The sequence below is a fragment of the Eriocheir sinensis genome, unplaced genomic scaffold, assembly GCF_024679095.1.
Source record: "Eriocheir sinensis breed Jianghai 21 unplaced genomic scaffold, ASM2467909v1 Scaffold287, whole genome shotgun sequence".
In the NCBI taxonomy this organism is placed as follows: Eukaryota; Metazoa; Arthropoda; class Malacostraca; order Decapoda; family Varunidae; genus Eriocheir; species Eriocheir sinensis.
The window spans coordinates 336484-362507 of record NW_026111595.1 but is presented as its reverse complement, the minus strand read 5'-3'; the positions used below and the strand labels follow the sequence as shown (position 1 = coordinate 362507).

At 47.2% G+C, this 26024-nt stretch overlaps 1 protein-coding gene across 1 annotated transcript in view; it reads left to right on the top strand.

The window, feature by feature from the left end:
* The window catches only part of LOC126991471 (uncharacterized), a 29241-nt gene extending 3446 nt beyond the window's left edge, over positions 1-25795 (top strand). The window contains exons 3-5 of the mRNA XM_050850228.1: positions 22235-23755; positions 24751-24898; positions 25789-25795. Coding sequence (XP_050706185.1) covers positions 22235-23755; positions 24751-24898; positions 25789-25795 — 1676 coding nt within the window. The remainder of the gene's footprint in view (positions 1-22234; positions 23756-24750; positions 24899-25788) is intronic.
* The last annotated feature ends 229 nt before the right edge of the window (positions 25796-26024 follow it).

The following is a 26024-nucleotide window of genomic DNA, read 5'->3' as shown; positions in this document are numbered from 1 at the left end:
TTGACTCCAACATCTTTCCTACAACTGATGTTAAGCTAATTGGGCGATAGTTTGAGGTGGCTGACTTGTCTCCCTTTTTGAAAATCGGCGTCACATTAGCTACTTTCCATTGATTGGGCACATACCCAGAATTTACCGACATCTTAAAGATATCGGCAAGAGGGTCACTAAGGACTTCCTTGCACTCTATCAGAACCCTTGGGAATACTTCGTCTGGGCCCGGCGATTTATTTTTCTTCAACCTACAAATCTCATCCTGGACTACTTGCCTAGTGATGATCACATCCCTCAACTTGTCGTTCTCGTCACCCTCATATACCTGAACTCTTTCCGGAATGGTTGTTAGATTTTCCTGCGTGAAAACTGAGAGGAAATAGTCATTCATCATTTGACTCATATCTTCTCCATTCTCAACGAGCTCGCCCGTGTTTGTTTTCAACGGTCCAATTCTGTCCCTTGTTTTCGTCCTGTACAATTTGAATAAGCCCTTGAGATCGCTCTTGGCCTCGTTGGCTACCCTAATCTCATAATTTCTTTTTGCTAGGCGGGTGTTCTTCTTCACCGACCTGGCTAGCTCAACATTCCTACCCCTGAGGTGGGTTTCTCCGTTCTTTATTTTCCTATAAATTCTTCTCTTCAAGCCTATCTCATGCCTGAGTCTCCGGGTCATCCATTTGGGGTCGATATTTTCCTTCCTACGTGCTTGGTAAGGGATATGCTGTCTCTGTCTGCAATTTCTCTAACTAAATTATTGTAGGTCATTTCTACATGGTTCCCCTGTCTTTCCGGTTCCAGCCCTGAAATCTGGCCCTCATCCAGCCCTAAGGTTTCCCAATTTACCTCCTCAAGGTGTCTTCTGAGCCCCTCATAATCAGCTCTTCTAAAGTCAGGCACCAACACAGGGTTGAGTTCATGGGTCACCGCCCAGTCTAATTTAAACCTAATTTCCTTGTGATCACTGCCACCTAATTCTCCCCCAACATCTAGCTCGCTATCATATTCTCGGTGTTAGTTAAGACCAAGTCCAGAATGTTGTTACCCCTGGTGGGCTCTGTTACTGTCTGCTTGAGAAAATTATCTTGTACTACTTTCAGAAAATCCTCAGACTCTAGATCACCCACCACGCCTTCCCAATCTATATTCCTATAGTTAAAATCCCCCATTATGCAGACATTTTTGCTCCTGCTCGCCCTGCCTACCTCTTGGAGCAATATATCAGTGTCCTGCCTGCTATGGTTGGGTGGCCTGTAAAGAACCCCTAGAATTAGTTTGTCTTTCCCTTTGTGGACGTCCACCCAAACTGATTCTGAGTCGCCATTTGTTTGAATAGAGTTGTTAGCGAAACATTTAAGTGTGTCTTTAACATAAAGTGCCACCCCCCCTCCCCTTCTTCCCTTTCTATCTTTGTGAAACATCTGGTAACCATCTATTTCATACTCCGACATGAAGTTTTTGTTTGCAGTATCCACCCATGTTTCCGTGATAGCTATAATGTCGAATTTCTCGACACATGCTTTCCCCCTCAGTAGATCTATCTTTTTCCTGAGACTCCTACTGTTGGTGTAATAAGCCGTTAGCCCATCCTTTCTTATATCCTTTCGATTTCTCCTGCGCCCCCTAGTCCCAGTCTGCGATGCATTGACAGGTCCTCCCCCCTCGCCTACTCTAAAAAATTCTGTAGGGTGCTAAGTGATCGCTCGAGGGAGTCTGCGAGAACCTCCACCCCCTGGAGTGACAGGTGCACGCCATCCTTGGCATACAAGGTGCCTTTATTGTAGAAGAGGTCCCAATTATCAAGGAAAAGCCAACCATTTCGCTTACAGTGGGCCGCCAGCCTGCTGTTTACTGGTAAGGCTCTGGAAAGCCATCCCTCTCCCACCCCCCTCCTCGGCAAAACCCCACAAACAGCCGGCACCCCCCCGAAGTCCCTCACTTTAGCAAACGATTCCCTGAAGCGCCGAAATATCTCTTCGTTACCCACCTTACTGATGTCATTACCACCGAAATCTTGTGTTTTGCAGGGGACCAGAATGAGTGCATGGGTCCTTGTGTGTTGACCTGTACGTTTCCCTTTCCTTCACTTTCAAACTACTCTTCCATCTTTTCCATTACATTAATTTTCTCTTCCCTTCCCTTCCTTACCTTGTTCCTCCTCTCTCTTCCCTTCCTTCCCTTCACCGTGCATCACTGTCCACCACGTCACGCCCTTCCCTTTCCTTCCATTCCCTTTTGTACATTTTTCTTCGTTCTTTTCCCTTCATATCCCTTCCTCTTCCCATCGCTTCTCTGTCTTACTCTCCCCTTCGTTTCCCTTTCTTCCCTTCACTTCCTTTCCCTTCTCTCTTATACTCCCTCTGCCTTCCCTTCTGTTTCTTACCCTTCCTTTCCCTTCTCTTCCCTTCCTCTTTTCTCCTCCCTTCACTTTCTTTCAGCCTGCATTACTGTCTACGCTGCCACGCCCTTCCCTTCCTTTCCTTTCCATTCCCTTCCCCTCCCTTTCCTTTCATTCTATTTTCTTCTTTCTTTTCTCTTTCTTCCTCTTCCCCTCTTTTCTCCATCCTACTTTCCTCTCTATTATCATCCTTCCCTTATCTTCCTTTCCCTTCCCTCTCCCTTCCTCTCTTCCTTCCCTCCCCTTTCCTTCCATAATTTTTCATTCCTTCTTTTCCTTTTTCTCTTCCTTCCCCTTCCCCTCTTTTCCCTTCCCTTCCCTTCTCTTCCTCCCTTTCTTCCTTACTTCCCCTTCTCCTCATTCCTGTTTTCCCTTCCTTCCTTTCTTCCCTTCCTCCTCCTACCTGTCTTCCCCTTCTTCCTTACTTCCCTCCCTTCTTCCTCCTGTCTTTCCCTTCCTCCTTCCCTCCCCACCTGCATTTATCCTCCCTTGTAATTTTCCTCCCCCTCCTCCTCCCCCCCTCCACCACCTCCACCTTTCCACAACAGCCCATCCACTAAATTTCTCCCATTTTTCCACTCCCTCATCCCTCCCCTCCCCACTCCCCAAGCCCAGTCCCCTACCCCGCTTATCACCCCTTCCATCCCTCCTCCTCCCCTTCTCCCTTTCCCTCACCCCTCGAAAAACTCCACCACCCATATCTCTCTCTCTCTCTCTCTCTCTCTCTCTCTCTCTCTCTCTCTCTCTCTCTCTCTCTCTCTCTCTCTCTCTCTCTCTCTCTCTCTCTCTCTCTCTCTCTCTCTCTCTCTCTCTCTCTCTCTCTCTCTCTCTCACACTCACACACACACACACACACACACCGCCGTTTCAACCTTCAATTATTGTACTGATAGAAACGGTGCGTGTGTGTGTGTGTGTGTGTGTGTGAGAGAGAGGCCGGAAATATATAGCTGCCCCTTTTTCGTTTTTCCATCATCACTTTTTCAGCTTGGGTTTGGAAGCGGTTTTGTTGCATGAGGGATTTTTTTTTAGATTTTTTTTTTCATGGAGGTAGAAATCGATGTGCCCGATTTTTTTTTTCCTTTTCTTTCCTATTTTCCTGTTCTCCTTTGTTCCACTTCTCTTAACCTCTTTTTTTTGTCTTGTTTCCCTTTTTTCCTCCTCCTTTTCCTTTCTTTTCCCTATTTTTCTTTTAATTTTCTTTCGTATTTTCTTTTTATTCTTTGTTCCTTTTGTCTTAACTTTTATTTGTCTTTCTTTTCCTCTTTTCCTCTTTCCTTCTTTTTCTTCCTCCTCTTTTCTTTTTTCTCCTTATTCATATTTTTTTCCTTTTTCCTTTTCTTTTGTTATTTCCTTTTCTCTCCTATTTTCCTCTTCTCTTAACTTCTCCTTTGTCTCTCTTTCCCTTTTACCTTCCTCCATCTTTCTTCCTCCTCTTTTGATTTTCTCTCCCTTTCTCCCTTCCCTTTTCTTTCACTTCTTTAACTTTTCTCTGCTATTTTCTTCTTTTCTTCCGCTTCCTTTCTCTCTATATTTTCCTTTCTCTACCCTCTTTTTTCATCCTCTTCTTTCACTTTTCTCTCCTTTATTTTTTAACTTTCCATGTCTTGAATATTAACTAATTATTTCTCCCTTTCTTCCTCTTTATTTTTCCTCCCTATTTCTGTCTTTTCCCTCGCTACTTTTCTTCCTCTACTTTACCTTTACTATTTTCTCGCTTTGACAAGTTTCACATTAACAAAGTGGCCTCATTATTCTCCCCCGTAAGTTCGTCCAGTGAAGTGTTCCTTTCAAAGCTCCGTCACCCAACAGCTGGACGCGGCAGGTGCAGTACACACACCTGCTAATTACGGGGACGCACCTGTTGACTGGCTGGCTACATGAGTGACGTCAAAAATCATATACCTGTTTCAATATTAATCTTTAAGTGTATCAACGGACTCACGACTCTCTTTTGGCCTCTTATGCTGTTTACTGTTATTGGGGCAGTGACTAGCGGCCTTTTGTTGTTGTTGTTGTTGTTGTTGTTGTTGTTGTTGTTGTTGTTGTTGTTGTTGTTGTTGTTGTTGCTGCTGTTTGTTATGTGTTACTGCCCTTGAGCTGTCTCCTGTGCTGTTAAGAAAGGGGAATAAAAGAGCAAATATGAGAGACAGACCAGAACAGATTACTTCAGCTTACGAATGTCTCAACGTTCTTTTGTGTCTTGCGTCTATTCGGTCACTCCTTCATTCCTTCATTCTCTCCTTCGTTATCTGTTTCTGCCTTTCATTTGGTTGCTTTTTCATTCATTAATTATTTCTTTCGTTATTTGCGTCTGTCCTTCATTTGGTTACTCCTTCCTTCCTTCATTCTCTCCTTCGTTGTCTGTTTATGTCTTTCATTTGGTCACTTATTCCTTCCTTCCTTCCTTCTTCCTTTCATTATTTGTGTCTGTCTTTCATTCGGTCACTCTTTCATTCCTTCATTCTTTCTTTCCTTATATGTGTCTGTCTTTCATTCCCTCGCTCATTCCTCCCTTCATTCTTTTCTCTTTCATATTTCCATCATTCTGTGAGAGGGAAAGGTATCATATTTTCTACTATTTTTTTTTCTCCTTCCTTTCCCTTCACCTTTCTTCCCTTCCTCTTTTCTAATCTTTGCCATCTTATTCTTCCTCTTCCTTGCCTTTCCTTCCTTAATTTATCTTTCCCTCCTCTTCCCTTTCCTTCTTTATTTCATCCTTCACCGAAACCTTCCTTTCCATGTCCTACTCATCCCTTCTCTACCCTTCCCTTCTCTCTCATACTTCCTCTGCCTTCCGTTCCCTTCACTTCTCTTCCCTTCCTCACCTTCTCTTTCTCCTCCCTTCCTTTCCTTCCATTCCTTTCCTTTCCTTTCCCTACCCTTCCCTTCTCTTTGATACTTCCTCTGCCTTCCCTTTCCTTCACTGCTCTTTCCTTCCTCACCTTATCCTTTTACTCCCTTCCCTTCCCTTCCTTTTTTTTCCTTACTCTTTCCTTCTCTACCCTTCCCTTTTCTTTGATTCTTCCTCTGCCTTCCCTTCTCTGCCCTTCCTCTTTGCTATCTTATTCTTCCTCTTCCTTGCCTTCCCTTCCTTAATTTAGCTTTCCCTCCTTTTTCCCTTTACTTCTTTATCTCATCCTTCACCTCCCTTCCCTGCCCCTCATCCCTAATCCCCCGGGCCGCCAGGTAACCGCCCCCCCCACCCACCACCGCCGCCGCACCTGAGCTCATTAACTATTGCAACCCTCGCCGTGGTTTGTGTTCCCGCGGCGACGACAAACTCATCAACGGACTCACGAGGAAAGGGAAAATAATAAGAGATAAAAAGAGAGACCAGAACAGATTACTTCCGCTTACGAAGAATGATGTTATTTCAATCTCTCTCTCTCTCTCTCTCTCTCTCTCTCTCTCTCTCTCTCTCTCTCTCTCTCTCTCTCTCTCTCTCTCTCTCTCTCTCTCTCTCTCTCTCTCTCTCTCTCTCTCTCTCTCTCTCTCTCTCTCTCTCTCTCTCTCTCTCTCTCTCTCTCTCTCTCTCTCTCTCTCTCTCTCTCTCTCAGGGCTCGGTTCTTGGCCCAGTGCTCTTCATTATTTACATCAACGATGTGGATGTTGGACTCAATAATCGCATTAGTAAATTTGCAGACGACACAAAGATTGGTAGCTCGGTTCTCACTGACGAAGACAGGCAAAGCCTCCAAGAGGATTTGCACAAAATTTCAGCTTGGTCGGCTAGATGGGAGATGCCCTTTAACGTAGACAAGTGCCAGGTCCTTCAAGTTGGAACAAGAAATAAGATGTTCGATTACGAAATGCGCGGCGTTAAACTCACAAGCGTTCAATGCGTTAAGGACTTGGGGGTAAAAATCGCGTCAAACCTCAAATTCTCACATCAATGCATCAATGCAGCAAATAAAGCGAACAGAATGTTGGGCTTCTTTAAAATAAACTTTTTATTCAAGAATAAAGATGTAATACTTCCGCTCTACAATAGTTTAGTAAGACCCCACTTGGAATATGCGGTACAGTTTTGGTCTCCCCACCATGCAAAGGACATTGCTAAATTAGAAGGTGTTCAGCGTCGGGCAACAAAAATGATCCCTTTCTTGCGCAACAAATCTTCCGAAGAGAGGCTTTCCACCCTTAACATGTTCTCTCTTGAGAAACGTCGCCTCCGAGGAAAACTGATCGAATGTTTTAAAATACTTAATGGTTTTACGAATGTAGACAGAACATAATTGTTTATGATCGATGACACTTTGCGAACGAGGAACAATGGCATAAAACTCAAATGTAGACAAGTAAATTCAGACTGCACCAAATTTTTCTTCACCAACGTTGTAGTGCGAGAATGGAATAAGCTCCCACCTTCAGTGGTCCAGTGTAACACGATTGACTCCTTAACCCGTGAGCTTCAGCTATGGGAAAACCGAGAAGTGGCCGAGAAACGGCAAAATTACACTGCATTTTGAGACTAAGAAAAGAGCATGGAACATACATCAGAGTACTCCTCTCATAACCATAAAGCCGTTAAAAATATTTACTTTTACTCACACTCCATTCTTTTTTTGGGTGGTGTTTGTTACAAAATAAACAGTCTTTTGACGCGTGGCATCTAGCCGAGAGTCGCTTGTTGTCTACTCTAAAGAATTTGACAAGTGATTACTATGTGGATAGCTAATTCAGTCTGCCATGACCTTACTGCACCACCTATGACAAAAAGCCCATCTCAAGATCACTCACCCACCACTATGACCCAGAGCATGTATGGTGGGTTGCTCTATGCCGCCACCACCTACAATTAGCTCGAATTAGGTGTTTTATGGTGAGCCCTTTTTAGGGTCCACCGTACCACAGCCACGACTCGTGAAAGCCCAGAAAAGGGTCTGCCGACGTTCTCGGGTTAAAAACAAGCTCGACCGTCACTTCCTTCAACTCAATACTAACTACAGTAGAAATGCAACGTTTTGGATCCTTCTGTACAATCACTTAGGTTTAAGGACAGACCACCTAGTCTGGACCATGGGGTCTGTGTGGTCTGATTTTCTATGTAAATCTATGTAAATTTCTCTCTCTCTCTCTCTCTCTCTCTCTCTCTCTCTCTCTCTCTCTCTCTCTCTCTCTCTCTCTCTCTCTCTCTCTCTCTCTCTCTCTCTCTCTCTCTCTCTCTCTCTTTTTCACGGAGGCAAAACGTTTGGAAATCTAGTTTTCATCGAGTCTGCGTCCATATGTCAGGGTTTGAAACGTTGTGGCGAGTTTGGTAGCAGCGGCAGCAGCAGCAACAGTAGCGGTAGTAGTAGTAGTAGTAGTAGTAGTAGTAGTAGTAGTAAAAATAGTAATATTCAGCAACAACTAGAACACCTATTACTACTTCTGCAACTTCGCTACTACTGCCGCTACTACTACCACTACTACTACTACTACTACTACTACTACCATTACTTCTACTACTACTACCACTACTTCTACTATTACTACTACTACTACTACTACCACTACTACTACTACAACCACTACCACTATTACTACTACTACTACTACTACTACTACTACTACTACTACTACTAAGTTACAACGATTTAGCTAGAACAGTAAAGAAAAACACGCGTATAGCAAAACGTAATTATGAGATTAGAATTGCCAGGGAAGCAAAGACCAATCCAAAGGGTTTCTTTCAGCTTTATAAGACCAAGGTTAGGGATAGGATAGGGCCGCGTAAGTCAGGAGAATCACTGATTGATAGAGATGAGGAAATGAGCGAGGAGTTAAATAGATATTTTTTAACTGTATTTACCAAAGAAAGATTAGATGATATACATCAGGGAGAACAGATCTGCAGGGGAGAAGAGGTAGAAGGATTAACCGACATCAACATAAGTAGGGAGCTCGTGATTAGACGGATAGATAGACTTAAAGTCACTAAGGCGCCAGGGCCAGATGAACTTTTCCCCAGGGTAATAAAGGAATGCGAAACTGAAATCAGTGGGCAGCTAACATAAGTATTTAGGAAGTCACTAAACACAGGAGTGGTGCCTATTTCATGGAGGCAGGCACACGTTATTCCAGTATTCAAGAAGGGTGACAAATCTTCTATGGAAAACTATAGGCCGATTAGTTTGACGTCAATTATAGGTAAAATGATTGAGTCAATAATAGCTGATAGTATTAGGGACCATATTGACAGACAAAGTTTAATTCACGACTCATAGCATGGGTTTATTAAAGGAAAATCGTGCCTCACTAATCTTATATCCTTTTACAATAGAATAAACGAGGCAGCTGACAATGATGAGAGCTATGATGTAGTTTATCTTGATTTTAGTAAGGCCTTCGATAAGGTACCTCACCAGAGACTGTTAAATAAAGTCAGGGCTCATGGGATAAGAGGGAAGGTATTTGATTGGATTAAGGCGTGGATTAGCGACAGGAAACAGAGGGTTACCATTAACGGTAAAAAAATCCGAATGGGGAATGTTACCAGTGGGGTTCCTCAAGGTTCAGTTTTAGGCCCGCTTTTATTCATTATCTACATCAATGACATAGACAATGGGATAACTAGTGACATTGGTAAATTTGCAGATGACACCAAAATAGGACGCACTCTTAGGGGAGGATGCTAGAGCTCTGCAGGAGGATCTCAACAAACTGTCAGCTTGGTCAGAGAAATGGCAGATTAATTCTAACATCACCAAGTGTAGCGTACTAAGTGTAGGAACACGCAACCCATTACATGGGTATAGTTTAGACACCACAGCGATAGGCAGATCAGAGTGTGAAAGGGATTTGGGAGTGTTAGTGAACTGTGACCTAAAACTAAGGAAGCATTGTATTAGTGCGAGGAATAGGGCTAACAGGGTATTAGGCTTTATTAACAGGACGGTAACCAACAGGAGTGTAGAGGTCATTCTCAGACTCTATTTTTTTTTTTTTTACAACAAAGGAGGCAGCTCCACGCATTTAGCGTTAGTTAGGCCACACTTAGATTATGCTGTCCAGTTTTGGTGCCCACACTACAGAATGGACATCAACTTGCTAGAATCAGTTCAGAGGAGGATGACCAAGATGATTCAGGGTCTGAGGAACCTCCCATATCAAAATAGGCTGAAACATCTAAACTTACATTCACTAGAAAGACGAAGAGTGCGGGGAGATCTGATAGAAGTATTCAAATGGGTCAAGGGTTACAACAATGGCGATATAAGTAAGGTACTGAGAATTAGCCATCAGGATAGAACACGCAGTAATGGATTTAAATTAGAAAAGTATAGATTTAGGAGAGATATAGGCAAGCATTGGTTTAGTAATAGGGTGGTGGGGAAATGGAATAGACTCAGCAATCACATAGTGCAGGGACGATAGCTTGTTTTAAGAGTAGACTGGATAGCTACATGGACGAGGATGACAGGTGGTAGTGAGGTGTGGGTGCAGTAAGGTGACAGGGTACTGGAGCGTACGCCCGTACCGAAAGTAAACGAGGATCATGTAATGTGCATATTATAACATAATGTGAATGTGTGAATGTCTGTGTGTAACGTCCTGTAACCCCTGTAACTACACCTCACCCATCGTGAGTAGTGGGGGGGATTCTGGAGCTGCCCTGTGTAGGCCACCCGGCCTCTTGCAGTCTCCCTGTGTTCTTATGCTCTTATGTTTCTTTTTATGTTCTTTTTCTTCTTACTACTACTACTACTACTACTACTACTACTACTACTACTACCACTACTACTGCAGGTCCTACTCATTATATTCTCATGTCCAAACCGTCTCAGAGCACCAGGCTTCACCCACTCACCCACTCCACAATCCACTCCCCTTGCTGTCACACCCGAACCAAAACTCATCCACATTCTCATTACTTTCTCCATCCTATCCTGACACACCACATGCATGAACCTATTATCCACACACCAAACATTTTCTCATTACTTTCCCCATCACATCCTGACACACCACATGCATGATCCTATTATCCACACACCAAACATTTTCTCATTACTTTCCCCATCACATCCTAACACACCACATGCATGATCCTATTATCCACACACCAAACATTTTCTCACTACTTTCCCCATCACATCCTGACACACCACATGCATGAACCTATTATCCACACATCAAACATTTTCTCATTACTTTCCCCATCACATCCTGACACACCACATGCATGATCCTATTATCCACACACCAAACATTTTCTCATTACTTTCCCCATCACATCCTAACACACCACATGCATGATCCTATTATCCACACACCAAACATTTTCTCATTACTTTCCCCATCACATCCTAACACACCACATGCATGATCCTATTATCCACACACCAAACATTTTCTCACTACTTTCCCCATCACATCCTGACACACCACATGCATGAACCTATTATCCACACATCAAACATTTTCTCATTACTTTCCCCATCACATCCTGACACACCACATGCATGATCCTATTATCCACACACCAAACATTTTCTCATTACTTTCCCCATCACATCCTAACACACCACATGCATGAACCTATTATCCACACACCAAACATTTTCTCATTACTTTCCCCATCACATCCTGACACGCCACTCTTTTCCTCATTTCCAGAGCGTGTGTTCGTGATTTCTGTGCCACACTCCACGTCCATGTCCCTGATGCATGTGACAGAGCTGGGTGGATAAGGCTGTTCTCTATACCGTCCTTTGCTCCCATACCCACACTTCCCTTCTTGACTCCTCTCTCTCTCTCTCTCTCTCTCTCTCTCTCTCTCTCTCTCTCTCTCTCTCTTCTCTCTCCCTCTCTACCTGTTACCTGTCCGTCCATCGCTGCCTCTTCCCTCACCTCCCCTTCATACTCCAATATTTTCTACAGCAATGGAAGGAAGCGGTTCAAGGGCAACACAAACAGGAAACAAATAAAAGAAAAAACTAATCTTTTCTCTCTCCCTCTCTATGTTTGCTGTCTACCCATTCTTCCTTTTTCCCTCCCCTTCCCTTCCTTTACATTTCAGCCCGGAATCGTGCCAAATCTATTCTCCGACTTACCAAAACTTCTTTTATTAATAGAAAATGTCAACACCTTGCTTCTTCTAATTCTTCCCGTGACTTCTGGCATCTTGCCAAAAATATCTCCTCCAATTTCACTTCTTCCTCTTTCCCTCCTCTCCTTAACCCTGACGGCAACACTGCCGTCTCATCTGTCTCTAAGGCTGAACTCTTCGCTCAAACGTTCTGTAAGAACTCCACCCTGGACAATTCTGGGCATATTCCTCCTACTCATCCCCCCTCTGACTCCTTTATGCCTGTTATTAAGATTCTTCCAAATTATGTTTTCTATGCCGTCTCTGGCCTCAACTCTCAGAAGGCTTATGGACCTGATGGAGTGCCTCCTATTGTCCTTAAAAACTGTGCTTCTGTGCTGACACCCTGCCTGGTCAAACTCTTTCGTCTCTACCTATCAACATCTATCTTTCCTACCTGCCGGAAGTATGCCTTTGTACAGCCTGTGCCTAAGAAGGGTGACCGTTCCAATCCCTCAAACTACCGCCCTATAGCTTTACTTTCCTGTCTATCTAAAGCTTTTGAATCAATCCTTAACCGGATGATTCAAAAGCACCTTTCCACTTCTAACCTCTTATCTGATCGCCAGTATGGATTCCGCAAGGGGCGTTCTACTGGCGATCTTCTTGCTCTCTTAACTGAGTCTTGGTCATCCTCTCTTAGCCGTTTCGGTGAAACTTTCTCTGTTGCGCTAGACATATCGAAAGCCTTCGACAGAGTCTGGCACCAGTCTTTGCTTTCTAAACTGCCCTCTTTCGGATTCTATCCCTCTCTCTGTTCCTTTATCTCCAGTTTCCTTTCCGGCCGTTCTATCTCTGCGGTGGTAGACGGTCACTGCTCTTTCCCTAAACCTATCAACAGTGGCGTTCCACAGGGCTCTGTCCTATCACCCACTCTCTTCCTGTTATTTATCAATGATCTTCTTTCCATAACAAACTGTCCTGTCCACTCATACGCCGACGACTCCACTCTGCATTATTCAACTTCTTTCAATAGAAGACCATCACAACAGGAAGTACACGACTCCAGACTGGAGGCTGCAGAACGCTTAACCTCAGACCTTGCTATCATTTCTGATTGGGGCAGAAGGAACCTTGTGTCCTTCAATGCCTCAAAAACTCAATTTCTCCACCTATCAACTCGACACAATCTTTCAAATACCTATCCCCTATTCTTCGACTACACTCAGCTGTCACCTTCTTCAACATTAAACATCCTCGGCCTATCCTTAACTCAAAATCTCAACTGGAAACTTTATATCTCCTCTCTTGCTAAATTAGCTTCCTCGAGGTATCGTCTCCGCCAGTTCTTCTCCCCCGCGCAGTTGCTATCCATATACAGGGGCCTTGTCCGCCCTCGTATGGAGTATGCATCTCACGTGTGGGGGGGCTCCACTCACACAGCTCTTCTGGACAAAGTGGAGTCCAAGGCTCTTCGTCTCATCAGCTCTCCTCCTCCTACTGATAGCCTTCTACCACTTAAATTCCGCCGCGATGTTGCCTCTCTCTCTATCTTCTATCGATATTTCCACGCTGACTGCTCTTCTTAACTTGCTAACTGCGTGCCTCCCCTCCTACCACGGCTCCGCTGCACACGACTTTCTACTCATGCTCATCCCTACACTGTCCAAACCCCTTATGCAAGAGTTAACCAGCATCTTCAGTCTTTCAACCCTCACGCTGGTAAACTCTGGAACAATCTTCCTTCATCTGTATTTCCTCCTGCCTACGACTTGAACTCATTCAAGAGGAGTGAATCAGGACACCTCTCCTCTCGAAATTGATCTTTCTTTCGGCCTCCTCTTTTAATTCTTTTTTGGGAGCAGCGAGTAGCGGGCTTTTTTTTTATTATTGTTTTCTTTTTTTGTGTGCCCTTGAGCTGCCTCCTTTGTTGTAAAAAAAAAATAAAAAAATGGTTACACATTGTCTGCAGCAATGAAAGGAAGCGGTTCAAGGGCAACACAAACAGGAAACAAATAAAATAAAATAAAATAATCTCTTCTCTCTCCCTCGCTATGTTTGCTGCCTACCCATCCCTCTCTTTTCCCTCCCCTCCCCTTCCATGGTTACACATTGTCTACAGCAATGAAAGGAAGCGGTTCAAGGGCAACACAAACAGGGAATAAATAAATAAAGCTAAGCACTGTTCCAGGAAATAGTAGTTAGTGTTAAAGGCCAGAACAGAGGTCAGTTTCGGATAGAGTCGTTCCTAGGTATTGACATTCAGCTTCTTCTTGCATGTCTTTCCCTAACCCTCTCTGCCCTAACTCAGCATGGCTTTGCAAACTCAGTGGTCTTCTCTCTCTTGCTCTTTCAAACACCGTTACTTCACTCTTACTTTTACCTACTCTTACTCTAGTCTTCTTACTCTTGTCCATTTTTATTTTCAACTTTCTTCTCTTTCCCCTAACTCTGTATAGTGTTGTATATTCATTGGTCTGCTCTCTCTTGCTCTTTCAAATACCACACCTCACTCTTACTTTTCTCTTAACCTACTCTTACTCTTACTCTTACTCCTGTCTACTTTTACTTTCAACTTTCTCCTTTTTTATCTCGGAGAATAAATCACCAGCCCTCTGCAGCCTCTTTTGTTTACATTTATTTTCTGCTTTCTTCTCTTTCATTCGCTATCAAATTAATCTTCCTCCTCTTCCTCCTCTCTTGGTCTTTAAAATACCGTTACCTTACTCTTGTCTACCTTCATTTTCAGCTTTCTTCTCTTTCATACTCTGTCAAATTATTCCTCCTCCTCCTCCTCCTTCTCCTCTACTGTCACTACCACCACTTCCAAACCCACCTTCACCCGCGCTCCCTCTTGTACCTCGCGTCCTTCCAAAAGAAATCACTAGACCATCCTCCCAGCTGTCACTTGTACGAACCAGACGCTATTTCCTGGCACGGGCAAACTGACTGCTAGAGTCAACTTAGTTGGCGATAGTCTGGTGAGAAGCCAACTTACGGAGTTTTGCGGTCGGAATACATTGACACGGCAGCGTTTCTGTATCCCCGGAGCCAAACTGGACGATATTGCATCAGCTGTCGATGCAGTTTCAGTAAATGCGAAGGACGACACAGTGTATCTGATCCATGCGGGAACCAACGACCTTCAGTCAACTCAATCTCAGGACATGTTAGCAAAATACCGTCAAGTCATTCGGAAATACAAGACCAAGTCCCCTCACATCATCGTCTCTGGGATTCTACCGATAATCAATAAGTTCGCCAGATACAACAACAGTATAGCGTACGGCGACAACACTAGTCTAAAGCAGTTATGCAACGATGAAAGCGTAGCGTTCACGAATGCGTGGCATCACTTCAACCAGCGCCCAGATTTGTTTTGGGAGGACGGACTCCACCTGAACGAAGTTGGTTCGGCGCGGCTTGGAAGGCTCCTGAACGAGGCAGTTGAAAGCTTCTCGAAAAGCTATTCAAAAAACTGCAAACGCGGGCAAGGCAAAGGCAACCCTTGATCAACCGAACCGTAGCGTCGATGCGGCTTGCAAAGAAACTATGTAACCAACGACGCCTCCGACAAGCGAACTCATACAACACGACGCGGCCAAACCAGGAGTCACATTTCCATTTTGTACACAAATGCACGCAGTCTATTACCCGAAAAGAACGAAATTAGGGCGTATATTGCAACTGAGAAACCAGATGTGGTAGCCATCACAGAGACTTGGGCCAACTCTGCATATCTAGTATCTGAACTGTCATTTCCCGGGTAAGAAAACTTCCAAAAAAATCGAATGCACAAGAAAGGAGGAGGAGTAATTTGCTACGTAAAAAGTACGCTCCCTGCCATAAAAATAGACAAACAGGACGCAGAGAGTTACGACTCTGTCTATGTGGAAATAACCGCGAATAATAAGAAACTAACACTTGCGACCGTATACAGGCCTCCAAAACAACAGGCAGCCGACGACACTGCCTTGCACGAAGAGCTTCACTCTTTAACACAAAGCAAAGAAGCAATAATAATTGGGGACTTTAATTGCCCTAACATTGACTGGGGACTGATGACTGAGATGAAGAGGGTAACAGGCTTATAGAAATGGTGGAGGATTCATTCCTCACTCATGTTGTAACTCAACCGACAAGAGAAAACAATCTGCTGGATCTGGTATTAGTAAGCGACCCCGACCTCATTCGCGACTGTGAAGTTGGTGAAAAAATTAATGGTTGCGAGCGCCACTTAATCTGTTTCAATGTCAACATGTCACAAACTCGTAGACAATCCGTCAGTGATACCAGACTACAAAAAAGCAAATTTCAACCTAGCCCGTGAGCTGCTTCCCCCTGCGACCTGGGACCAACTTCACCTAACCGACAATACAATCGACAACGTGTGGAACAACTTCAAAGATAAGCTTTTGCAGGTAGAAAAGGCTACAGTGCCTACGAAACCCAGGCGATCAAATGGTACCGTGGATCCACCGTGGATGACCAGAGAAATAAAAAGGGCGGTAAACTTAAAAAAAAGGAATTATAACCTAATGAAAGAAAATGACACGGCCGAAGCCCGTACTCAGTACCAAACCAGCCTCAGAGCTTGTCGCACCCTTATTCGGAGTAGTAAACGCAACTACGAAAAACAAATAGCGCGTGACATCAAAACACTCAAAAAAATTCTTCACATACATCAGATCGAAAAAGAAAGTAAAATCCAATATTGGTCCCCCAACAGATGAGACTGGATCTGTAACTCAGGACAGTAAACAGATGGCCAGAATCCTCAACAGTAACTTCGCATCCTCCTCTCCTCCCTCCCCTTTGCTCCTCATATTCCAATCTGGTATTTCCATCATGCTCTCGTTTATTTGGCTATTTCATCCTCTCTCTCTCTCTCTCTCTCTCTCTCTCTCTCTCTCTCTCTCTCTCTCTCTCTCTCTCTCTCTCTCTCTCTCTCTCTCTCTCTCTCTCTCTCTCTCTCTCTCTCTCTCTCTCTCTCTCTCTCTCTCTCTCTCTCTCTCTCTCTCTCTCTCTCTCTCTCTCTCTCTCTCTCTCTCTCTCTCTCTCTCTCTCTCCCTCCCCCTTGCTCCTCACACTCCACTTAGTCCCTCCCATCACCCTCTCCCTCACACCCTTCCCTCCACCTTCTCGGCACACTGCGTCAGCTCACTCCTCTCTGGCTCTTTCGCTTACCCCTACTTCCTTTCCTCTCCCATGTACAGCCTCACGGTGATTGCCTTCCCCCAGTCATCCGGGAATTCAGATGCCGCCAGTGATGCCAGGCTGGACTACACACACACACAGCATCCAGGCGACAACTCCACCTCGCCTATAGTTCATCTTCTCTGCTGTCATATTTTTCACCTCTTTATTGTTTTCTCTGTCTCCCCTGCCTCCAGTTCTCCCAGACTGGACTACACACACACACACACACACACACACACACACACACACACACACACACACACACACATTATCATCAATATTATATGTCCGCTCATAGACACACCGGTTCGAACGCTGTAACGCGGGAGGAGTAACGGGACACCAGCCGAATCTGACCCTCCCTCACGGCCACTCCCGCCGCCGTCTGTTTGCAGGAGTGTTGCTCGGAGGGATTTTTGGTATAATTTTGTTTTTTTTGCCTTTACTGTTAAAAAAACCTCTTGCGTCTATTCAAGCATTTTGTTTCGAGCTAACTTGCTAACAGCTGCCTCCCCTCCTCTCCCGCGGCCCCGCTGCACTAGACTTTCTACTCTTCCTCACCCCTATACTGTCCAAATCCCTCATGCAAGAGTTAACAAACATCTTCATTATCTTACCCCTTCCGCTGGTAAACTCTGGAACAGCCTTCCTTCGTCTGTATTTCCTCCTGCCTATGACTTGACCTCTTTCAAGAGAGGAATTTCGAAACACCTCTTCTGAAATTGACCTTTCTTTTGGCCTCTTATTCTGTTTCTTTTTATTAGAGCAGCGCCTGGCGGACTTTTTTGTTGCATTTTTGTTTTATTGCCCTTGAGCTGCCTCCCTTGATGTGAAACATGGAAACATGGAAACATGGAAACATGGAAATGCAGGCAACAGAAAGCCTATTGGCTCATTACGAGGTCGCCCGCTTGGGTGATTTAATCTGCTCGACCGCCACTTGGGGCTTGGTGAGCAGATGAAAGCACCTCGATATTGAGGAGCAGATGGAAGCCCCTCGTTATTCAGTTTACTCCTGACGCAGCGAAATGACGGTCGATTCTATATTTGAAGGAGTTGATGGTATTCGCATTTACTACTTCTGAGGGAAGATTGTTCCAGTGGCGGATGACTCGGTTTGAAAAGAAACTCCTTCCAATGTCTGTGTTACATCGACTCGACTGAATGGGTAAACCGTTATTTCTAGTTCTTGAGTTGGTTTGCAGTTCAAAGAATTTGGAGTAATCGACGTTATTGAACTTTTTTAGATACTTGAAGACTTGAATCATATCCCCTCGTAGGCGTCTTTTCTCCAATGTAAAGAGATTGAGTCGCTTGAGTCGTTCCTCGTACGGTTGAGCCCTGAAGGTTGGAATCATCTTTGTGGCGCGTCGTTGAATCCTTTCCAGTAAAGCAATGTCCTTTCTGTAATTGGGAGACCAGAACTGCACTGCATACTCGAGGTGCGGTCTTACCATGGAATTATACAAGGATAGCATCACGTCTGGTGTTTTACACTCGAAGTTCCTCGCTATGAACCCGAGCATAATGTTGGCCTTGTTGTATGCTTTTTTACAGTGATTCGCGTGTTTCAGGTCACTGCTGATAGTGACTCCAAGATCCTTTTCCTCCTGCATCGCTTGCAGAGGTCTCCCATTCATGATGTATGTGTGGTTACTATTTTGGGACCCAATGTGCATGACTTTGCATTTGTCAACATTAAAAGACATTTGCCATTTTTCCGACCATTCGATAATGTGATTCAGGTCTTTCTGAATGATTTCGCAGTCGGTCTTTGTGAGGGCATCTCCACCCACCTTGGTGTCATCTGCAAATTTCGATATTGTGGATTTCAGTCCTGATTCTAGGTCATTGATATATATGATAAAGAGGATGGGTCCCAGCACTGACCCTTGAGGCACTCCACTAGTGACTGGTAGCCAATCGGAAGGCTGTCCGTTGAGTAGTACTCGTTGTTTTCTGTGGGTGAGTGGAACAGGCCTGGCAGTCATGTGGTGAGTGTCAATACGATACACACCTTCACGAATAAAGAAAAATAAATAAATAGATTAGGAAGATAATAGTGTTAGGTTCCTTTCTTTCTACCCTATTTCCTTCCTCTCTCACCCTCTATTCTCTCTCCTAATATTCCTACCTCCTTCCTATCTCTCCTCCTTTTCCTCCCTTCTCTCCTCCCCTCTTTTCCTCTCCTCCCTCTCCTTCCCCTTCTATTTTCCTATTGTTAGCTTTCTTATTACATTCCCTCCCCTTTCCTCTTTCCTACAACTACTACTACTCCTACTTTTTTTTTATCTACTACATAAATGATACCTCCACCCATGTTTATTTTCCCGACACATAATCATGGAGGGCTCCATAGCTTGGAGGTCATTAGCCCCAACTCTGTTCGCTAATGACTGTGGCATCGAACCATATCACTAATACTACCTAGCACTAAATCACCTATCATCTATTACGTCTAGATCCCCCTGTCCTTCCCTACTCTAGTCACTCCCGACCCACCCTAATGTCACTCTCCACCACTGTGGCTTCATAGTCCATATTGGAGATGTTGGTGGCTTTTGGGCCAGAGTGTCTGGTGCCCCTGAGACATAGGATGGTCGACCTGAGCAGGGAGAACGAGAGGCGACACCTCATCCAGGCAACAACGTGGTTCCTTGGCTGATGCTTCTTTTCTGAGATTAGTTCCGCGAGGCGTGCGTAGAAGCATTGGGCCCTGGGACCCATCCCGCCGGATGTGGTGAAGACGAGGGGGTTGAAGCTGCCCTGATCCACATGTTGGATTCTTTCACCGTATGCCCTTGTCTTCACCTGCTCGTTCCTGTGGTGGACGGCTTCCAGGGGCAGCTCACGGTGACAGGCAGCCATCGGGTCGAATATACGGATGTCCATGAACGCCCGCTGTCCGCGCACCCAGAATCCGCGGGCACTCACATCAACCCGTGCCTCCTGTGAGGTATTGGCCGTCCTGTACCGAAGGTGTTCGCCGTCCAGGGGAAGCAGTGCCGGCTCGGTAGTGACGTCTTGGCATACCTCCCCGAGCATGCTGGCTGTCAGATCCCTCACCTCATCGTGTCGAATACAGACGAAGCCTCCCTTTTAACATGTCATGGTGTGGGTGACATCATTTGGTGATCCACATGCACAGAGATCAGGCAGTCCCTCAATCGGCCAGCCATATCTCAGAGCAACGGCGTCGACAAATTCTTGTTTGTTGAGGCTGAAGCCCTTTGCTCTGATTGGTAATGACGTAAGCCAGTTAGAGGCGCCTGCCTCCTGTGCTGTGTGTATTTTTCTACCCATTTCTGTGGACAGGTGGTGTGTAAGACGGTCCAGTTCGTCTTTTTGGGCCTGTTGCCTTTCTTCTGAGATTTTTCTTTTAATTTCTCTTATTTCTGTTTGGTCTATCTCGCCCTCTGCCTCCTGAGCGATGATCCTGTTGATGAGTGACCTGGTAAGGCTGATGGAGTTTTGGTTCTCCTTATCAGCCAGCTTCTCAGGGTTGGTGATCCAAATTCCGCCCAGTCTTGGGGGAAGTGCTAGCATATCCCTCTCCTCCTCCCCCAAAGCATGAGATTTCACTAGCGCCGGCAAGAATACATTCTTGACGGCATTTTCCAGTGGTCGGAGGAGTGGACTGATGCCGGGGATGGTGCGCATCAGGAACGTCCACCGATGTTGGATGCCGTGTGTGTACGCTGAATAGGCAGCGTACTACTACTATTACTACTGATGACCTCTTGCAGAATCATGTTCCTATGCTCTTTGGGTCATTATTATCAATTACGCGCAGAAAATGAAAGAAACTGAGCCACACGAGAATTGAGTCACACGGGAAATCAGTCAATAAGTCACTCGAGGCGTCAGTCAGTCAATCAGTCAGTTTTTCAATGTCATCGATCTCACACTCCTTCCTTCTCTCCCTTCCTTCCTTTCTTTCTTTCTTCCTACCTTTCTTTCTTCCCTCCATCCTTCCTTAATATATTCTTTCCTTCTTTCCTTCTATCTTTCTTTCTTTCTTTCTTTCTTTTCTTCCTTTCTTCATTTCTTCTTTCCCTTTTCCCCTACTTTCCATTTAACATTCTTTCTTTCATTCTTTCTTTCTTTTTCTTTCTTCCTTCTTTCCTTCAATATGTCATCGATCTCACACTCCTTCCTTCTCTCCCTTCCTTCCTTTCTTTCTTTCTTCCTACCTTTCTTTCTTCCCTCCATCCTTCCTTTCTATAATCTTTCCTTCTTTCCTTCTATCTTTCTTTCTTTCTTTTCTTCCTTTCTTCATTTCTTCTTTCCTTTTCCTCTCCTTTCCATTTAACATTCTTTCTTTCCTTTTTCTTTCTTTCATTCTTTCTTTCTTTTTCTTGCTTCCTTCTTTCCTTCCTTCCTCTCACACCCATTCTCTCTCTCCCATTATTCCTGCCTCTTTCTTCTCTCCTTCCTTCCTCTCCTCGGTTCCTCCTCTTCTTCTCCTTCTCCTCCTTTTCTACTTTCCTCCTGTTATTATTATTATTATCTCTTTCCCTCTCCTTTCCTCTTCCCTTCTTCCATCCTCCGCATTTACATAATTATCCTTCCTTTCCTCTCTCTCCTTCGCTTCTACCTACTTATCTTCCCTTCCCTCCTCCTCCTCTTCTTTCTCTCCCTTCCTCCTTTACTACAGAAATCTCCTCCCTTCTCATTTTTCTCCTCTCTCTTTCTCTCTCTCTCTCTCTCTCTCTGTCTCTCTCTCTCTCTCTCTCTCTCTCTCTCTCTCTCTCTCTCTCTCTCTCTCTCTCTCTCTCTCTCTCTCTCTCTCTCTCTCTCTCCGCCGCCCACACCCTCCCTAACCTGTTTATATTGACGAAAATTACCAAGAATCACCCAAATGAGGGGAAGCTGATGGCCGCGGCGAGGACGAAGGGAGCGCCGAAGGGAACACCGAATGGAAAGGAAGGGAACATGGGAAGCAAGGAGCAGGAGGGAGACAGAAATCAGTAAGAATGGCCGCTATGAGGGGAAATGAATGGAAATTATGGTAAATGTAAAAACAGGAGCAGAAAGGAAGAGGAAATGAATAGGAATGGCCATAAATGAGGGGGGAATGAATGGAAATGAAGGAAATTGATCTGAAAATGAAGGAAATGAACGAAAATGTAAGACGGGAAATTAAACGAAAATTAGGGAAATAAGCGAAAATGACGGGAAATAAAAGAAAATGAGGAAAAATAAACGAAAATGAGGAAAAAATAATAGAAAATGCGGAAAATGAATGTAAAGAAGAGAAAATGAACAAACATTAGGAAAAATAACCGTGTAAATTAGAGAGAATTCATATAAATGAACGAAGATGAATGAAACAGAGGGAAAAATAGATAAATATATTGGTAAAAATTAACAAAAATGAGAGGAACTGAACAAAGGTAAGGAGCAAGGAACATACACGAGGAAAAAGGAACAAAAAATCCGGAATGTTTTTTTAGAGAAAATGACTTAAAATAAAAAGGGAACTACAATATTGGAGAAATGATATAACATGCACCTCTTCTCCCCCTTCCACCTGTAATAATCCTCCCTTCCCCCCTCTCCACCCTGCTCACGTGCCCCACCCCGCTCCACCCTGCTCACGTGCCCCACCCCGCTCCACCCCGCTCAAGTGCCCCACCCCGCTCCACCCTGCTCACGTGCCCCACCCCGCTCCACCCTGCTCACGTGCCCCACCCCGCTCCACCCTGCTCACGTGCCCCACCCCGCTCCACCCTGCTCACGTGCCCCACCCCGCTCCACCCTGCTCACGTGCCCCACCCCGCTCCACCCTGCTCATGTGCCCCACCCAGCTCCACCCTGCACACGTGCCCCACCCCGCTCCACCCTGCTCACGTGCCCCACCCCGCTCCACCCTGCACACGTGCCCCACCCCGCTCCACCCTGCTCACGTGCCCCACCCCGCTCCACCCTGCTCACGTGCCCCACCCCGCTCCACCCTGCTCACGTGCCCCACCCCGCTCCACCCTGCTCACCTGCCCCACCCCGCTCCACCCTGCTCACGTGCCCCACCCCTCTCCACCCTGCTCACGTGCCCCACCTCTCCACCCTGCTCACGTGCCCCACCCTGCTCCACCCTGCTCACGTGCCCCACCCTGCTCCACCCTGCTCACGTGCCCCACCCTGCTCCACCCTGCTCACGTGCCCCACCCCTGCTCCACCCTGCTCACGTGCCATACACCGCTCCACCCTGCTCACGTGCCCCACCACTCCACCCTGCTCACGTGCCCCACCCTGCTCCACCCTGCTCACGTGCCCCACCCTGCGCCACCCTGCTCACGTGCCCCACCCCGCTCCACCCTGCTCACGTGCCATACACCGCTCCACCCTGCTCACCTGCCCCACCACTCCACCCTGCTCACGTGCCCCACCCACTCCACCCTGCTCACCTGCCCCATCCCACTCCACCCTGCTCACCTGCCCCACCCTGCTCCACCCTGCTCACGTGCCCCACCCTGCTCCACCCTGCTCACGTGCCCCACCCTGCTCCACCCTGCTCACCTGCACCACCCCGCTCCACCCTGCTCACCTGCCCCACCCCGCTCCACCCTGCTCACCTGCCCCACCCCGCTCCACCCTGCTCACTTGCAACACCCTGCTCCACCCTGCTCACCTGCCCCACCCCTCCACCCTGCTCACCTGCCCCACCCCTCCACCCTGCTCACGTGCCCCACCCCTCCACCCTGCTCATGCCCCACCCCTCCACCCTGCTCACCTGCCCCACCCCGCTCCACCCTGCTCACCTGCCCCACCTGCTCCCACCCTGCTCACGTGCCCCACCTGCTCCACCCTGCTCACGTGCCCCACCCCGCTCCACCCTGCTCACCTGCCCCACCCCGCTCCACCCTGCTCACCTGCCCCACCCCGCTCCACCCTGCTCACGTGCCCCACCCCGCTCCACCCTGCTCACGTGCCCCACCCCGCTCCACCCTGCTCACCTGCCCCACCCCGCTCCACCCTGCTCACGTGCCCCACCCCGCTCCACCCTGCTCACGTGCCCCACCTGCTCCACCCTGCTCACGTGCCCCACACCGCTCCACCCTTCTCACGTGCCCCACCCTGCTCCACCCTGCTCACGTGCACCTCCCCGCTCCACCCTGCTAACGTGCGCCACCCCTCTCCACCCTGCTCACGTGCCCCACCCCGCTCCACCCTGCTCACCTGCCCCACCCCGCTCCACCCTGCTCACGTGCCATACACCGCTCCACCCTGCTCACCTGCCCCACCCCGCTCCACCCTGCTCACGTGCCATACACCGCTCCACCCTGCTCACGTGCCATACACCGCTCCACCCTGCTCACCTGCCCCACCCCGCTCCACCCTGCTCACGTGCCATACACCGCTCCACCCTGCTCACGTGCCATACACCGCTCCACCCTGCTCACGTGCCATACACCGCTCCACCCTGCTCACGTGCCATACACCGCTCCACCCTGCTCACGTGCCATACACTGCTCCACCCTGCTCACATACACCGCTCCACCCTGCTCACCTGCCCCACCCCGCTCCACCCTGCTCACGTGCCATACACCGCTCCACCCTGCTCACGTGCCATACACCGCTCCACCCTGCTCACGTGCCCCACCCCGCTCCACCCTGCTCACGTGCCAAACACCGCTCCACCCTGCGCACGTGCCCCACCCCGCTCCACCCTGTTCACGTGCCCCACCCCGCTCCACCCTGCTCACCTGCCCCACCCCGCTCCACCCTGCTCACGTGCCATACACCGCTCCACCCTGCTCACGTGCCATACACCGCTCCACCCTGCTCACGTGCCATACACCGCTCCACCCTGCTCACGTGCCCCACCCCGCTCCACCCTGCTCACGTGCCATACACCGCTCCACCCTGCTCACGTGCCATACACCGCTCCACCCTGCTCACGTGCCCCACCCCGCTCCACCCTGCTCACCTGCCCCACCCCGCTCCACCCTGCTCACGTGCCAAACACCGCTCCACCCTGCTCACGTGCCCAACCCCGCTCCACCCTGCTCACGTGCCATACACCGCTCCACCCTGCTCACGTGCCCCACCCCGCTCCACCCTGCTCACGTGCCATACACCGCTCCACCCTGCTCACGTGCCCCACCCCGCTCCACCCTGCTCACGTGCCCCCGCCGCCCCCCAGAGCCAGAAACCGCCATCGTGGGGGGCCCGGACGTGTACCTCAACACCGGGAGTCAGCTGGCGCTCACCTGCACCGTCAGGTTCAGCCCCGAGCCGCCCGCCTTCATCCTCTGGTACCACGGCGACAAGGTGGGTGGGGGAGTGGATGAGTGGGTGGATGGAAGGAAGGGTGGGTGGATGAGTGGATGGGTGGTTGAGGGGAAGGGGTGGGGGTGAAGTGAATGAATGAGAAAGAAGTTGGTGGATGAATGTATGAGTGGAAGAAAGGGTGAGGGAAGAATGTATGGTGACTGGATGGGTGGATGAATGTATTAATGGGTGACCCGATGGGTGGGTGGGTGGAAGAATGTAAGGGTGACTGGATGGGTAGATGAATGCACGTTGTGGTGGAAAGCTAAGTGGACGTTTGTGTAATTGGGTGGATGCTTAGTGGATGAATGAAATTTATAGTGGTGCACTAATGGAGTGGATGAGTGAGTGGATCAGTTGGTTGAGTGTTGGAATGAGTGAGTGAGTGAGTGAGTGAGTGAGTGAGTGAGGGAGGGAGTGCTGGAGTGAATGAATAATTGAAGAAATGGTTTATCAGGTTTTGAATAATTCCTGAACTTTTTTTTAAAAAAAGAATAGATTAGTGAATAACAAATGAAATAACACACACACACACACACACACACACACACACACACACACACACACACACACACACACACACACACACACACACGATTTTCTTTCCATTTTTCTTTCTCTTTTTTCTTCATTCATCCAGACACGTTTCATATTTGTTTTTCTTTCTATATCAAATTGTTTCCTTTCTCCATTCCTCCTTCCATCTTCCTTCCTTTTCTCTCCATTCTTTACACCCTTTGCCTTCCTTCCATCCCTCCTTCTTTTAGTGTCCTCTCCTTCCTCTTTTTATTCTTTCTCTCTCTCACCCCTAACCTGCCCACCCTCTCCACACGCACACAAACTCTCTTCACCAACATCTCCCCCGCCAAACACACACACACTGACACAGCCTCCATTCTTCCCTAAACAGCTGGTGAGCTACGAGAGAACAAGAGGCGGGGGCAGAGGAGGAGGAGGCACCAGCAGCACCAGCAGTAGTAGTAGTGGAAGCAGAAGCAATAGAAGCAGAACCAATAGTAACAACAGCAGCAGCAGTAATAGTAGTAGTAGTAGTAGTAGTAGTAGTAGTAGTAGTAGTAGTAGTAAAAGTAGCAGCACCACCACGAGCACTAGTAGTAGTAGTAGTAGTAGTAGTAGTAATAGTAG